Source organism: Miscanthus floridulus, chromosome 5 (assembly GCF_019320115.1).
Source record: "Miscanthus floridulus cultivar M001 chromosome 5, ASM1932011v1, whole genome shotgun sequence".
Taxonomy (NCBI): domain Eukaryota; kingdom Viridiplantae; phylum Streptophyta; class Magnoliopsida; order Poales; family Poaceae; genus Miscanthus; species Miscanthus floridulus.
Window position 1 is genome coordinate 132,837,119 of NC_089584.1, and position 15,252 is coordinate 132,852,370.

Genomic DNA, 15,252 nt, shown 5'->3' on the forward strand with positions numbered 1-15,252 from the left:
GTATATTTATATAGTACTCCGAGACAAATATGCCCGTATCATTTCGATGTGCCAACTCTAAGGGCCTCTTTGGCACGACTTATGCTGGCTTCGGCTTCATCTATTTTGTGCAAATCGCGGCATTGTAGCGTGAAACCGTTTTGTAAGCCAGGATTAAAATGAACTAGAAGCCTTGGAATGACATGACATAGTACAAGTGGAGAGAGATGATAAAGTTTCATGGAAAAAATTATGTACACTGTTTGCAACATATGAGAGTCTTGGAATTGAAACATAAAACTTCCACTGAGACTGTTCTAATGATTACCCAACTAAAAAATAGATCAAACTCATCCAAACATATGGCTAACCAGTGGGCTACTTATTAGATAAGACTTCATATATTTGTAAGGCTATTAGCCGATGAAAAAGAGCCAATGGATCGAAAAAAAGAGCAAAATGCCCAACCCACCTACCCCCACATGCGTATACAAAGAGTAAAAGAGACATTTACTAGAAATCGTACTTCCTCCGTTCCAAATTACCACCGTTCTAAATTATAAGACATTTCGACGACTTTTGTATTGCCAAAATATCTTATAATTTGAAATGGAAAGAGTGCTATATATTAGCTCATATATTCAAAGAGGTCTGTGTAACTTTAGACCGAGTGAACTTTAGCCTACAGCCAGCTAGCAATTAGGATCTCTTTGAAATAAGAATACCTAGAAATAAGAAAAATGTAGGAATATAATACCCTAATATCTTCAATTATATGAATCGGAAAAACACAAAAGTTCCTAATGTTTGGATGAAGCACAGAAAAATATAAAAATTTGATGAGAGAGCGTGACACGAAGGCTTTTCATGAGATTCGACCTCTTGATAAAATTTCTCCGAAATTTCTATAAAACAAGCTATTTCATACAAATTTCATAAGATTTGCAGAACCTAATCCTCATATGAAAATTTCCAAGATGTCATTCAAACGGGCCTCCTCCTTAATTTCACGATCACCAACTAGCCGTTCGCATGAGGCAAAAACAGCTGAAGCAGCCCTTACCGCAAAACTCTAATTTAATAAAGAGAAATAACAAAGAGGATCCAAACAACATAACGAACCCGACTCGTAGCCTAACCCTAGAAGCTCCTGGCCCCTCCATGGCTGCCGCTGCCGCCACCTGGACCCCTCTCGCCCTCCTCTCCATTCGTTGCCTCCCCTTCCCTACTCGCGCCTGCACGGGAGCGCGCCCGGATGTGCGCGTTGCAGGGACATCACCGCCGGCGGGCCTCATCCATCGTCGGGGGACGGTACTGCAGCCGTTGCCCCCCTGCAGCCGCTCGTGGGGGCTAGATCTGACGCCCCATGGCCGTCTGCCCCTCCTCGCGCAGAAGCCACATCCACGTCGAGCTACATCGCCGACGCCCGCGCCCCTCAGTCGTCGGGGCTGGCTGATGCCGCCGCGGCCTCCCTGCAGCCAGGTGGGGCTGGATCCGGGGCCCCACGGTCACCTGCACCTCCACGTACGGAGGTCGACACAGGGGAGCGCGCGGCTCGATCGCCGCCGCCGCCCGCAACGGGCCTATCCACCGGTGTCGCTCAGCAGGATGCCACCGCCGCCGCGACCACCTCCTCCACCGGCGCCCCACCTCCAGCACCGGGGGCAACCGTGGACAGCTTGGCAGCTGGGTCCACGCTGTCTGGGCCCAAGTCTAGGACTTTTGGGCCGGTCGCGGCGACGCTGGACATCCCCAGCTCCTCCGACCTCTCACCAGCGGTGGTCCCGTTCTACCTAGGTTGCACCTCAGGAGGACGCATGAAGCACCGTCGGTGGGCGGACGCTGACGACGACGACGAGGACTCCGACGACAACCTCCCAAAAACCTATCCAGATGCTGTTCGTCACCCGGCCAAGCCGATAGTTGCATCCACGCCGCTCGTCCAAACTCGTTCAGCCGTGGTTCTGAGCCATGGCGGAGCGAACGTGGGGTGGCAGCGGCCTAGATGAAGGCGGAGGAAGCGCAGCGAGCCGCTTCCCCAGCAGATGTGCGGCCTGCCCGCTCGGCCGGTGGATGGCCGCATCCCTGTTCGCCAATGCCTCGAATGCCGCGGTCGAGTCTCTGCCCCGACGTCGATGGGTGGTGGGAGATCCTCCAACGACACGAGACACGACCGGCGACGGCCTCGGCTGAGAAGCAGCTTCCGCCGATCCGAAAGATCCCCGCGGAGCTTCATGGCAGATATTTCAACTGCCTTTCCTACTTACATCGAGTAGCGACTTGTCGGTTGCCATGACGTTGTCTGCGCTGCCACAAGTTCCGCCACCTCGCCAGGGAATGCAAGCAACTCAGGCATGCGACGACGTCGGCGACAAAGGATGCTGACCGGACATGCCACTCCGCCCATGGCAGCAACCCACTGGCCTCCCAGCTCACACCACACGGCGGCTCGACGGGGTTGTGCAGGGTGCCACGAGTGGCACCGGTGGAACTCGACGACGACGATGGCGGCGCCGGAGTCAGCCGGCGGGGGACATCAGTTTGGGCGCACCTGCCGGCTGCGCCGCTGCCGCACTATGCTTTCACAAGCCAGATCCGCTAGTGTTGGAGCAGTGCGTGAGTTCAGAGACTCCCGCGTGGGTCGACCCTACGCTGGAGGAGCTCACCGCCTCGATTGTCATAAGCCTAGCAGGAGCACCGGTGCTTGGGAGCCCGTCAGCGTCGGCAGCGACCTCTCAGGACGCAGACGCATCCCGGGTGGACACTCCGACGAAGGCTGCGTAGTGTACGTCGGTCTCGTCTCTGATGTCGCTAGTGCTTGAGACGCCACAATTCATGCCGCTAGTCGAGACGCGCCCTGACCCAGCGTTGGTCAGGGCAACCACCCCGGGCGATGCGATGGTGGTGGCTACCACGGATGATGTCAACCGCGCTTCATCCCTGACCTCTGCCGGTAGATGCCTCAAGCGCTTCACCGAGCGAATCACAAAGCCAAGGCAGCCACCACTTCTGGAGCTGCCCGATGTCATGGCCCACGGCGGACGTATGCACTCCCCCAAAAGGAGCTGGTGGATAGCGGCGCAGAGCGTATCACATATCCCGGCGTTCAAACGAGGTGAGCACCTTGTCCTGAAGCGCCTGGGACTAACCAGCAGGATGGCGTCTCCTTCAACCTCGGCCCTGAAGGCGTACAATGACATCTACGGCGGGGACCTTGGTAATATGCAGGCGCTACGTGAGTTGTTTCAACCAGACGGCGACGTGGGTCCGCACAAGCAGCGCCGCCGCCGCTCGGCAGCCCAGGCATAGCCTCCGAGCCGACGCCGCAATTCAGGTTGATCAGTACCTAGTGTAATAGCATAGCTTTTCGTACAGAACGCAGATTCAGTGACTTGTCTTCAGCAAGTCACGTTGTAACTTTCCCAGCCAAATCCACCGTTCATCCAAGATCGAAGGGCTGCAGCCACTTTTAGCCTGGGTTCTGGCTTCTCTCCCGCAAAGACAGAGCGGGAGCTCGCGGCCAGCGTGCGTGGCCGGTGCGACGAGCACGCAGCCGACGTGGTGAGTGCTCAGCCGGGGTGGAGCGAGTGCGCGTGGTCGGCGCAGAGAGCGACACGGCGAGCATGAGGTGGACGTAGAGGGCGGCGAGGCGAGCTCGCGACCAGCACGGAGACCAAAGCTACGAGAATCGGTGCGGGCCTGGAGCGCGGCGAGCGTTCGTGGCCACCGCGGAGGGTGGGGCAGCTGTTACGGAGGGCGGAGCGGCGAGCGCGCGACCCGCGTTCCGAGCGGGCGCGGCTGGTGCGGAGGGTGGCGCGGCCGGCACAGGCTCTGAGTTTTCACCATGCGGGAGCGTTCCAGACAGAGCATGCGAGAACGGGCATGGAGCTACTCTTCTCCTCCATGACGCCGGTCGTCGGGGCGCGCAAAGAACAGGCATGCTGCTACTCGGGACAATGACGGCGACCCGGAGCTGGAGTAGCACTCGCACAGGGCCACCAAGCTCGTGCTGCTGGCCGAGACGACAGACGAAGTCGACGCCCGCCGGATGTTTGACGAAATGATGATCAAAGACCACGAACGCGACGGGCCTGGCCGCCTCCACGGACGAAGTCCCACTCGGTCGTGGTGGCGGCGGAGGCGCCGCAGCCCGCAGCTCTACGTCTACTCCGGTGAATTCTACTCCGGCGGAGGCAACATGGACCCTGGACCCTGCGCGCTGGATTCTAGAATGCGAATGCATGGAATGTGCGGGGTGCCCACTGGAACGTGCGAGGAGCAGAGGCATTAGCCGATGCCGAATGCGAACTGGAGCGCGAGCATGCGGACGCAGACTGGCCGATGGAGTGGGGCAGCGCGTCTCCTTCTCCCGCAGCTGCCTGGACAGTGGCGCTGCCCCACGCCTCGACGACCCCCCCATTGGAGAGCAGGAGGAGCTGGCAGCGTCGCCTCCGGCCGCGTCGAGGCCGCCTCTACTGCGCTGCTCCCTTCGTCTCGCGGGCGACCTACACGACGCCGCAGCGGCCGCAGCCGACCTGGGCGGCTTGGCCTACGCCGACCTGTGACCGGGGCTACTCTGTTCCTCCTCGTCTCCAAAGCTGCAACGCGTCGCCCCCTCGGTGCTCCTCTGCGTCGCGCTGCACGCGGCCCCCGATGCTACCACACACCTTCCGCATCCACACCTCCGCGCTCCGTCATGCCTGTCGGCCCTTCGCCGCCGTGGACCTCCTCTTCCGCATGTCGACGCTCCTCCTCGCGTTCCTGGACAATATGCGCGATGCGCCTGTGGGATGTCCCCCCGGGCTCTCGGGCCAGCCTGACCACCGCATCGTCGTGGGCGTGCTCCTCCCTCTCCTGAGTCTCGTCCAGGGCGTCGCGGCGCTCAGGACATTGATGCCCACAGCGCACGGCAGAACGCCGCGCGCAAAGTAGAGCTGCTCCCGCGCTGTCTCTGTCCCTACGGGAGAGAAGCCAATCACTGGATGAAAACATCTCCAACCTCACGATCTTGCTTGGACGGTAGATGTGGCAGCGAAAGTTACGTTGTGACTTACCGAAGGAAAGTTGAATCTGTGTGCTTCAGTACACAGGGTCCGAGCGTCTTTATATATCTCTTCTGATATTTATGACGTCGTTAAAGCATGTTGTATTAAATTTTTTTCTATCTTAATACAAAGACGCGTAAACTTTTTGCGTGGTCGAAAAAAAATAAAAAAAAATAAATAACGTTGATAAAAAAACAAAATATGCTTGGCTCAACATAGCGAGCAAGACAAAGAAGACGACTCGGCAGCCACACGGGGCAACGTGATGGGGACATCTCATCAGTTTAAAGAGCACGCCAAAATTATTCAGGTTGAGAGTCTAGGTTACATGTTCGTTGGCAATTGGATCATTATAAGAATAAATAAATGAATTTGTGCCGAATTCGATCGCACAGCAGCAACCACTGTTTATGGAAGAAAAAAATTGCTCTCCATTCCAACCCGAATCAGTACTAGTGACCTCTCTTAATTTTATAGCGAGAGATGATCTCTCCGCGCGTCGCTGTCAAGCAGTACTAGTGACCTCTCATCACTAACCCGCGGTGGCTCATGGCGGACGGAAGGCGCATATATAAGCGCCGCCTCCTCCTACCCATATCCGGATTTAAATAACCAACCAACAGCACACACCAGACCAAAAACGAGACGCCAGATCAAAGGCTACACCAAATCCTCCCCCAGCACAGCAGCGGAGGCCGCGGCACCACACCTTGAGCGCGGAGCGCAGCCGCGGAGGCCGGAGACGTCGGCGACGCGCGCACGGTCCCACCGCGTCGCCGGCGGCGGGCGAGGGGCTCGGTCGGAGTGGGAGAGTCCGTCGCCGTGGAGCGGCGGCTGGAGCGCCCCGCCTGTGGCCAATGTCGGTGGAGAGAGGCCCGCCAGCGGTAAGGTCCCTGCCCCGAGCGGAGCGGTGGTGGTTGGTGGGAACTGTGCGCGGTACAGTTGATAAACTTCTAGCTTTCCTGTGAGGGATGGGTGCGCTTTTCCCGTGCGTGCGTAGTACGGTTGCTCAACTTCTTCATCCATGGGTTTTCGTGGCGTAATGTTTTCCTTCGATTGCCTTATGTGATTGAGTTAGTAGGTGGTTCTAGGATTATGATTGGATTGGATGGAACAGGGGCTCGGTTTTGTTCAAATTTGAACTGCGGAGCCTGCACTGAAGCTGCTTGATTCACGCCTGTTCCGACGGTTTCTGCAGAAATCGCCGAGGTTACGGGGCTGATTGGAGTTGTGGCGCGTACGGGACATGCCAGATGTTCTGATGTTAGAGGCTGAAGTTTTGCAAGCGCGTGTTGCTGCTCTGGAGATTTAGCAGCTGTGTTGAGTGGTTGGGAGCCATGGAGTCACGGATGGATCAGTACGAGGTCATGGAGCAGATTGGTCGCGGCGCCTTTGGTGCTGCCATCCTCGTCAACCACAAGACAGAGAAAAAGAAGTATGATGCCTTGGTTCAGTTTAGTTACTGAGTCTGTTTCCCCGTGAATTTGCCTAGTTGACAGCTGTTTGCTTTGCTACTGCAGGTATGTGTTGAAGAAAATACGTCTTGCAAGGCAGACAGAGCGATGTCGCAAGTCTGCTCACCAAGAGGTCAGCAGAACAGAAATTTCCATGCACTTTTTCGTTTGTTTGTTGTCAGTTTGAACTGTCTTCAGTGAACTGATAGAGGTAATGGAAATTGCAGATGGCTCTTATTGCTCGATTGCAACATCCTTATATCGTTGAGTTCAAGGAGGCATGGGTTGAGAAGGTTGGTTCTTCAGGAACATGCTCCTGTATTTGCGTTTTATTGGGTTCCATCCTCTGTTACCTCAACACATGAGTTTTGATAGGGCTGCTATGTTTGCATTGTGACGGGATACTGTGAAGGTGGCGATATGTGAGTACCATGTGCTTGTTTGAACTAGCTATTCTACTGCTTTTGTGATAGACTCTTTTTGTCTAATTATGTTCCTCTTTGGCAGGGCTGAATTCATGAAAAAAGCGAATGGGACATACTTCCCAGAGGAGGTTGCTATAATTTTTCAGTTCCTTCTTTGCACGTATCAAGAAAACAATTTGGAAATATGTGCTAACTGTTTCTTAGTGACCTACAGAAACTACTGAAATGGTTTGCGCAATTGGCATTAGCTGTTGACTACTTGCATTCAAACTTTGTTTTGCATCGAGATCTCAAGGTAAGTGACAAAGAATAGAGATGCTGTCAGTTTAAGAAGCAGGATTCAGTGTTGACCTCTTTTCTTTTTTTTGGCAGTGCTCAAACATATTTCTTACCAAAGAACAGGATATTCGTCTTGGTTAGTTTCCCATGCTATTTCAAATATAATAACTCTACATGTTTTGCAATGCTTCATTTTTGTGGTTTTAATATCTCATTTCACTTGCAGGAGATTTTGGCCTGGCCAAGACTTTAAAGGCAGATGATTTAGCCTCTTCGGTAATCTTTTTCTCTTATTTCCTTTGTTTCTTGTTTCAACACTTGTCCTTCATTTCTGTTTGTTTCTATTCTAAAGTCCTAATGAAAACTTGAACCACATGTTTGACTAATCCTTGTCTGTTTTTCTGCTTTCATTATGTTAGCTGCCTTGTCTGTTCTCAGAATCTTATTTTCTATAATGATGCTTCTTAGGTTGTGGGAACACCAAATTACATGTGCCCAGAGTTGCTTGCAGACATTCCTTACGGATTCAAGTCAGATATATGGTCTCTTGGTAATAATTTCTTACATATGAAGAGATGTTTAAATATATTAATATTAGATGCCTGTTTTAACTGTTGTCTTTGCAGGATGTTGTATGTATGGGATGGCTGCTCATCGACCTGCTTTCAAGGCTTTTGTGAGTTCTTATTTGGCTTATACTCCTCGCGTATCATTATTTAACACTAGTTTCCATACAGAGATGATTTGAATATTTGTCTGCTAGTGGATGCTGTCAATTTGTGTTCAGGTCCCATCTTTGAACCACATCCTTCTTTCCATAGATACATGGGTGCGAGTGTAACAAACCACTAATCAAGCCATGGATTCGGCATGTAATCGGACCGTTTTCTACCAATTAATGAAATATTACGCAGCTCTCACGCATGTTTGAGAAAAAAAATCACATCCTTTTTATAACTTATTAACGTGTAAGCCAATCAACTAGGAAAATGAGCATGTGTGTCATACACAGATTTATAGAAAAGATGACATGCCAATTGATGCAGGAAGTCCCTAAACTGCATACTGGAAGGATCAGAGTGATTAGAGTCCATCGAAATTAAGGTATTAGCTAAGCATGCTGCTATCGAAAATGAAAGATAAGCTAGAACTATATGGTTTTCAGGATTCAGACCCAAGCCTTAGTAGGGAAGAGTGACTGAGCATCTTCCATTGAGGGGTTCTGGCATTAGCATCTATGCCGCTTTCAGTTCTTCTATCACTTTCATTTTATCAGTGGCCAAAAAAGACCATTGACCTCTTCAGCCTGTGGCTCTGGCTTTTGCTTGGCGTTTGTCACCCTCAGACCTTCTCTCTCTGCCTACTTGGTTCCCCTCTTTATGTATTTGCGAATGCACATGACATGGGCATGCTATGTGAAGCATTATACAAGACAAGGATAAGTTTATCTTTCAGGTTCATAACATATTGGATCAAAGTTCTTCATGATCCATCCAGGAATTCATTCCTGACTTCTGTGAATGATTGAAAGTTTATGTCTCATGGCTTCCAAAATGTATGCAAGAGGTCAGAGTTTGAGTGCGTTGCATTTAAACTAATACATGTTAGAGCATGAAATTAGATGGAAGTTTTGAATAAAAAATTGCATATACCAGTTTTTTTCGACTGCACTTTAATGCTGTTGTGCCTCAGTTTCATCTCATCTCTCCGCCTTTTCGTATTTTACTATGTGGTGTTATTAATTTCAAAACTATAGAAGTTGAGGTAAGCTTAAGATTACTCCATGTTTCTTTCAGGATATGGTTGGGCTGATAAGTAAGATAAATCGCTCCTCCATTGGCCCTTTGCCTACTTGCTATTCTTCATCTATGTAAGTACACCTGAACTGTACATTTGGCAATGAAATTGGACATATATAAAAGTTTTCCATCCATCTTGTTTGGACATGAATTCAAGGTCATAGCAGTTTCTCTAATGTTTGGAAACATTATCCAGTGTATGGCCAGCTAATAATCCCATTTTACTGTTGAATGCAGGAAAGCACTTATCAAAAGCATGTTGAGGAAGAGTCCTGAACATCGGCCTACTGTAAGCTACAATGCAATAGATACCTCCCCTGCAACTGCAATACTTGTTTGCCACCCACATTTATAAGATTCTTAGAGTATTTGTTACATTTTTGTTAACAGGCATCCGAGATTATAAAAAATCCATACCTGCAACCTTATGTAAATCAGTACCGTCCATTTGCTGATATATTACATCCTAGTCGATCACCAGAGAAACCTGTCACCAATTCACGGAGCAGTCAGAGAAGTATGTCTGGGAGTCAGTGTAGTAGCATTTCTGGAACTGGCAGTGATATGGATAGTATACAATCAAGTGAAATAAATGCGTCAGGACTAGCCTCAAGTTCCAACAACACCATTGAGACTGAGGGTGCTGAAACTACTGATCTTCAGAGCCATAAATACACTGCCTGTCCTGAACTCGAGAGACAAGATTCATCAAAATCCGTACAAGATAATCATCATCCCAGACATGAGAATAAGCAGCCAAAGATAATTAAGAAGATACTGACAACTCTAAGAGAGGAGAGCAAGTTTAGGGAAAGCAATTCTCCTGTGAGAGCTAGCCGTGTAAAGCTAAATTCACTTAGCAATAGAGAACGCTCATCTGACGACTCAAAGCAAAGTGATATTTCCTCCAGTTCAAGATCTAGTGAAGTTATGTCACATGAATCAGCAAATGCAAGCTGTGAACCTGTGAAACGAGGACACGCATCTCCTCCCTTGAAGCATTTGGTAAGGATAAATGGTTTTCTTGTGCTAAAAGCCTTAAATCCACTTCTCTGTGTTTGCTAATTCTTTTCTGGTTCCATCTCGCAGTCACCAATTATTGAGCATTCTCCAAAGGTTAAAATTAAAGTAGATGAGCTGCTACATCCACACCCTGCCAAGCAGGTTGGAGAAGCTGTTGATGCAGCTGCAGGGAAGGTTAGGAACAGAACACCGCCCATTTTGATTAGATGCACCAGTATTCCTGCTCGGAGGCAAGGAGTAGCAAGTCCAAGCCGTCAACACACTGGGGTAAAGCGAGCTCACAATAAGGTCATGGCAGAGCATCCAAGGAGTCCTTGTCGGCCTACCCATAGTCCAAGCAATGCTCTTGTGGAACTTCCAAGTGTTCCAATTGTTCCTCCAAGTCATCTGGAAGATCTTCAGAGAAAAACAGGCAATTCACGAGCAAAATCTGCTCCACCTAGGGCTTTAGCAACCAAGGAAGACAGCAGTGCTTGCTCCAGTTCTACGACTGGTTATGCTGAAAATACCAACCAGTCTGAACCGTCTGAACCTGACTCACCAACCTATTTGGTCCCATCCTGCAAATGTTTGATACCTGACACTGTCATACAAAAGCATGACATAAAAAGTAAAGCAAGTTCAGAGGTCAACACAACCAATTGTGAGAAGAAAATTACTAGTAACGGTGCTATTAGTCTAAGCGCAGCCATGGTGCAACCTTCTGATATTACTGAACAAGAGATTATTTGCAAGGATGGAATGCCCTCCAGTCAAGTGGGTCAGTGCAGTGACACAGTTACTGTACCAAGTGATGAAGACAAGTTCACAGTGCAGGAACTGCTTTCATCAGTACCAGATCTTTCTTCCTTTGTCCCAACAACAGCGATGAACACTGAACCAGGCAGAGGATCCACTCCCACTCAGTCATCAGAGAAACCATCAGGTCCTCATTTAAACCCTCCTCCAGTTGAGGACATCATACATGTCATAAGCCACAGCAGTTTCCGTGTCAATGGTGAGCAGGCAGTAAAAGAAACCGGATCAGAGAGCATTGATGTTGACAAGCGTCTTAACATGGTAAGAGAAGAGATAGGTGTAAGAAGTATCGAGCCAAATCTGATACCTTCTGGACCTATAGATTCTGCTACAGTGAATCCAAATTTAGCAGAAGCTAATACTACCTTTCAGAAACCAGCCAGTACAGATGCGATAAAATTGCCCACCATACCGGAAGGAAATTTTAGTACTCTGGAGACAAACAATGGGTTTAAGCAGGAAGCAGCTCCGGCTAAGGAAATACTAGATGTGACATCCTTCAGGCAGCGAGCTGAGGCTCTCGAAGGGCTCTTAGAGCTTTCTGCAGAGTTATTGGAACACAGTAGGCTGGAGGAGCTTGCGATTGTTCTAAAGCCATTTGGGAAGGCCAAGGTGTCCCCTCGAGAAACAGCAATATGGTTGGCTAAAAGTTTCAAAGGCATGATGAATGACGAAGCAAGCCGCAGTTCAATGTGACTACACATAGCCTTTGCGCCACCCTTTTTGTTTTGGTTGATTTCTGTTTGTGCTCTGAATATGCAATGATTGTCTTCTTCTTGGCTTCTTGGTATCGTGTGTCCCCTGTTTCCATTTCGATAGTTGTTCATTCTTTACAGCACATGTTGTAAATAGCCCAGATTTGTGAACAGAAAATAAGACATGCCAGAAATGGTGTTAAAATTTACACGATTGAAGTAATAGAAAGACTAATTTGATCAATTATTGTTTTGCCTGCGTTCTCTTCTGAAACTATCCGAATTCTACCAAGAAAATGTACAAAATTGTGTTTTTGCATTTGTTGTCAGTATAATTAATTTATCAACTACTCTTAGAACACCCCACATATAGGCATTTTGATAACAGTTTGTGGCTATTTAGTAAGCTGGTTTTAGCATCAGACGCACACAACTCTTTTTTGTTCAGGCAGAGTTGCATTTTTTCTGCAGTAATTATATTATTCCTTCATTTCCGACTACTGAAACCACAGAACCTACACCATACAAGCTTACAAGTCTTCCCTTGTTATAAGTGATGCTCACACGAGCTGTAGGCTGTAGCCTTACTACCTGGTTGCAGTTGGAGCTCCATTTCTTCCCAAGCAGCTTCGCAACTTTGCTATTTCAGCCGGCCTGTGTGGCCCGCTGGCTTTGAACCTCTTGCTGTTGAATGGCTGCCTGCCGCCGCTGCTACTGGTAGTCTCCTACCAAGCCCAAATGCTCTGTATTAGTGCTGAGTAATGCCATTAGTCATCATGGACACATTGGCCAGGAGACTCGTATTCACTTTACTCTGGGTTCTTTCATGGCCAAACCTCATTGCCTGGCGCAGAACACCTTTGGAAGGGGAAAGTTCCATTTCACTGCAAGTTTCCATTTTCTAGATTATCCTTTTTCGGTCGTTGGCAATGGCAGAGCAAAAGTGGAGTTCAAGGACTGGGTGCAATCTTCTATGGAACCGTTACGCTCCCCTGCTCCTGCTCCGCCCCCGCCCCCGCCCCCGTGCCCGCATGCCACTCCCCAGCCCAGATCCACCGCCGCCGGCCGCGGCCCCCAGTCGTCGTGCGCTACAGCGCGTTCCCCACCCCGCGGCCGTCCTCCTCATCCCACTCGCCCAGCTAGCAGTGCCCCACAGCCACAGATCGAGTCCGTCTCCCGCCGCCTGACGCCCCGTGCGTCGCCTCCCCGTCGCCCAGTCCCCAAATCAGTCGCCGTGGGGCCGGAAATCCGGCTCGACGCGCCCGCTGTTGCTTCCGGCGCGTCGGACAAGAACGGGAGCACGTCTGGTAAGCGCGTGAAGTTCGCTTCCCCCCTCTGCAACCATTCTGTGAGGTGTTACTACTCCAACAGCACTTCGTCCACGAAATCTTGCCTCAGATCCACAGCAGTGAAGCATGCCTCTGGTGCTCCATCCGCTGAGCATTCAACTCACCCCCTCCAGGCTGCAGCGCCCTGCATTGATGGTGGTTTTCCTTCCCGAGGGGGGGTGGCTCAGGGCAGTCACCAGGGCGAGCCAGCAGGCCGATGGGGCGCATTCAACTCCCTCAACCACCGAGGTCAAATCGGCGCATGGTGGTTGGTCCATGGTGCGCCCGAGGCGCTGGTGGCGTCTCCCTGAGTTCAAAGGCACAATGCATTCAACTCCCTCAACCACCGAGGTCAAATCGGCGCATTACCACCACAGCGATGAACTGCTGAGGCGCATGAGAGGTAAATGCTTCAGATGTCTCTCCCCTGGCCACGTTGCGGCGGACTGCAGGGACCCGGTGCAGTGCTTCTCTTGTGGCCACTGGGGGCATAAAAGCAGAGTGTGCAAAGGCAGACCTTCATCCTCCCGACAACAAGCTCCCCTGCCCAAGGTTGCTCCTCCACCATTCGACGACATCAACTTCCCCCCTCTGGGAAGGACCCGCGATGGCCAGGCCCAGGGACCCCTCTGTCCGCCTCTGGACACCTGTGTTGTGGCCTTCTTCGTTGATGACATGGACCACGAGCTCGACCGCCTCTCCATGCATGGCATGGTAGCCTGGCTGGGGGGGGAACCGTCCGGTGGTGGAGCCAGAGGGCCATCTGCCACCAATTTCCGGTTCGCCCGGAGGATGTCACCGTCGTCAAGCACTTCCCTGAGGACTTCTTCATTGACTTCAAGCACCAGCACCACCGTGATGAGGCTGTGGCCCAGGGGGACCTTCCCCTATCGCAATCTCGACATCCACACAAGGCCGTGGCAGCTGGTCACGCACGGCGACATCTGTGACCTCAAGTACAATGTTCATCTGTGCCCGGAGGGCATCCCACTTCACGCCTGGAATGAGAGCATTGCCAAGAGGGCAGTCGCCAGAGCTTGTGACCTTGACTACGTCGAGAAGTCTTCGCTGGACCGAGAGGACACCAGGGCACTCTATGTCTGGGCATGGACGCACAACCCGTCCGACATTCCAAAGGTAACCTAGCTAACCTTGTCATGCAGGAAAGTAGAGTTTCACAGTTCACAAGATGCTCGTGGCCGTCAAGGACTCACCTTCAGGGTGCTGGTGCACCTTGACCTAGTGGAGGACCCACCAGGAAGAGATGGACGTGTTGCTGCTCCCCGTGAATACACGTGGCACTATGGTGTCGTTGATGGGGAGAGGACGCCGTGTGACCCCACGACCCTCCACCTACTAACGTCCGCGGTAACCGTCGCGACGACGACGACCGTCGTGGGTGTCATGAACGTCAGGGCGACAACTGGTACTGGTGCCTCACCCATAGCCTTTCGCGTGTGCCCAAGGACCGGGAGCGGGAGCGTTCGGAGTCGAGGCACGGTGGTCATCGACACCGGAGCCCCGAGCACGGAGGTCGTCGATGCCCTCTAGACAACGTCGCTGCTGGCCATGGCACTCGCCTCTCTGCCCCAAGCAACAATGCAGGCGACAATAGGAGGACTCGACAGCAGCTCGCTAAGCCCGCTGACCCCGGTCGCCCGGTGGATGTCCATCGCCGAACCCAGGGTCGGAGCAGGGAGCGGATGTCCCACCGTAGGTCCCACAGGCACACGCGATCGGAGCCGAGGCCCACAACGGCGTGCTCAAAGTCCCCGTTGCCTCGCCACGCCTACGATACAAGTCGCCTGACTTCAGTGGTGGCAACGACGACAACCATGACCCATCGCCAAGTCCTCCCAAGGTGCGTGCTAACCAAAGTCAATTGGATGATTAGGCAATGACTACCCACCCACAACCTCTCCAACCTGGATGCTGGATGCCCAACCTAACGGCGCATCACTAAACAACTCTTCATCAGATCCGCTGACGGCCGCTGCACCTTTCTCATGCTCGTCTGAATTGCAAGTTCTCCCCGACAGTGACCCTGGCATCGCGACACAACAGCGCTCACACCTTGCTGCAGAACACCGCTTCTGCACGGGACGTGTCTACTCCAGGCGGCCAAGTGCTCCCCCACACCGGCTACAGGCGCAACCAGCAGGGAGCGCACAGGTGGTGCGGTTCCGCCCTGGACTCATCTACTCCAGACGTTGCGCCCGCGGACCGGCCACCACCTGCTCGCGCCGTCAACGCATGGCAAACAGACTCCAGCGGCAACATCTGGAGTAGCCTGTAACACCCCGGTGTTATGCCAGCATTTAGGCACTACAAATCATGCATATCACGCATCATCAAGCATCCTAATCATACATGCCTAATCATGTAAATAATAACTGAAACCCTGCTTCGAAACATACGAAACATGCT

The 15,252-nt window shown here is 51.5% G+C and overlaps 1 protein-coding gene across 2 annotated transcripts; it reads left to right on the forward strand.

Moving 5' to 3' along the window:
- The first annotated feature begins 5,572 nt into the window (after positions 1-5,572).
- LOC136450834 (serine/threonine-protein kinase Nek5-like) lies at positions 5,573-11,728 on the forward strand. 2 transcript variants are annotated; one of them, XM_066451465.1, is made up of 15 exons: positions 5,573-5,908; positions 6,223-6,459; positions 6,545-6,611; positions 6,706-6,771; positions 6,854-6,900; positions 6,986-7,031; positions 7,118-7,198; positions 7,276-7,318; positions 7,409-7,458; positions 7,651-7,732; positions 7,809-7,858; positions 8,979-9,052; positions 9,219-9,270; positions 9,372-9,986; positions 10,071-11,728. In XM_066451465.1, exons 2-15 carry the CDS (start codon positions 6,362-6,364, stop codon positions 11,496-11,498), a joined length of 2,799 nt encoding a protein of 932 aa, XP_066307562.1. In that variant the 5' UTR covers positions 5,573-5,908; positions 6,223-6,361; the 3' UTR covers positions 11,499-11,728. The 2 variants fall into 2 exon arrangements, with proteins under 2 accessions (XP_066307562.1, XP_066307563.1); XM_066451466.1 differs by lacking the exons at positions 5,573-5,908; positions 6,223-6,459; positions 6,545-6,611 and having other exon boundaries at positions 7,108-7,198.
- The last annotated feature ends 3,524 nt before the right edge of the window (positions 11,729-15,252 follow it).

Excerpts from the sequence above, each read along its gene's own strand:
- LOC136450834 (XM_066451465.1), top strand. The coding sequence starts at position 6,362 with ATGGAGTCACGGATGGATCAGTACGAGGTCATGGAGCAGATTGGTCGC. Across the intron at positions 7,319-7,408 it reads AGAACAGGATATTCGTCTTG|GAGATTTTGGCCTGGCCAAG; the intron begins GTTAGTTTCCCA and ends TTTCACTTGCAG. Across the intron at positions 9,987-10,070 it reads CTCCTCCCTTGAAGCATTTG|TCACCAATTATTGAGCATTC; the intron begins GTAAGGATAAAT and ends TCCATCTCGCAG.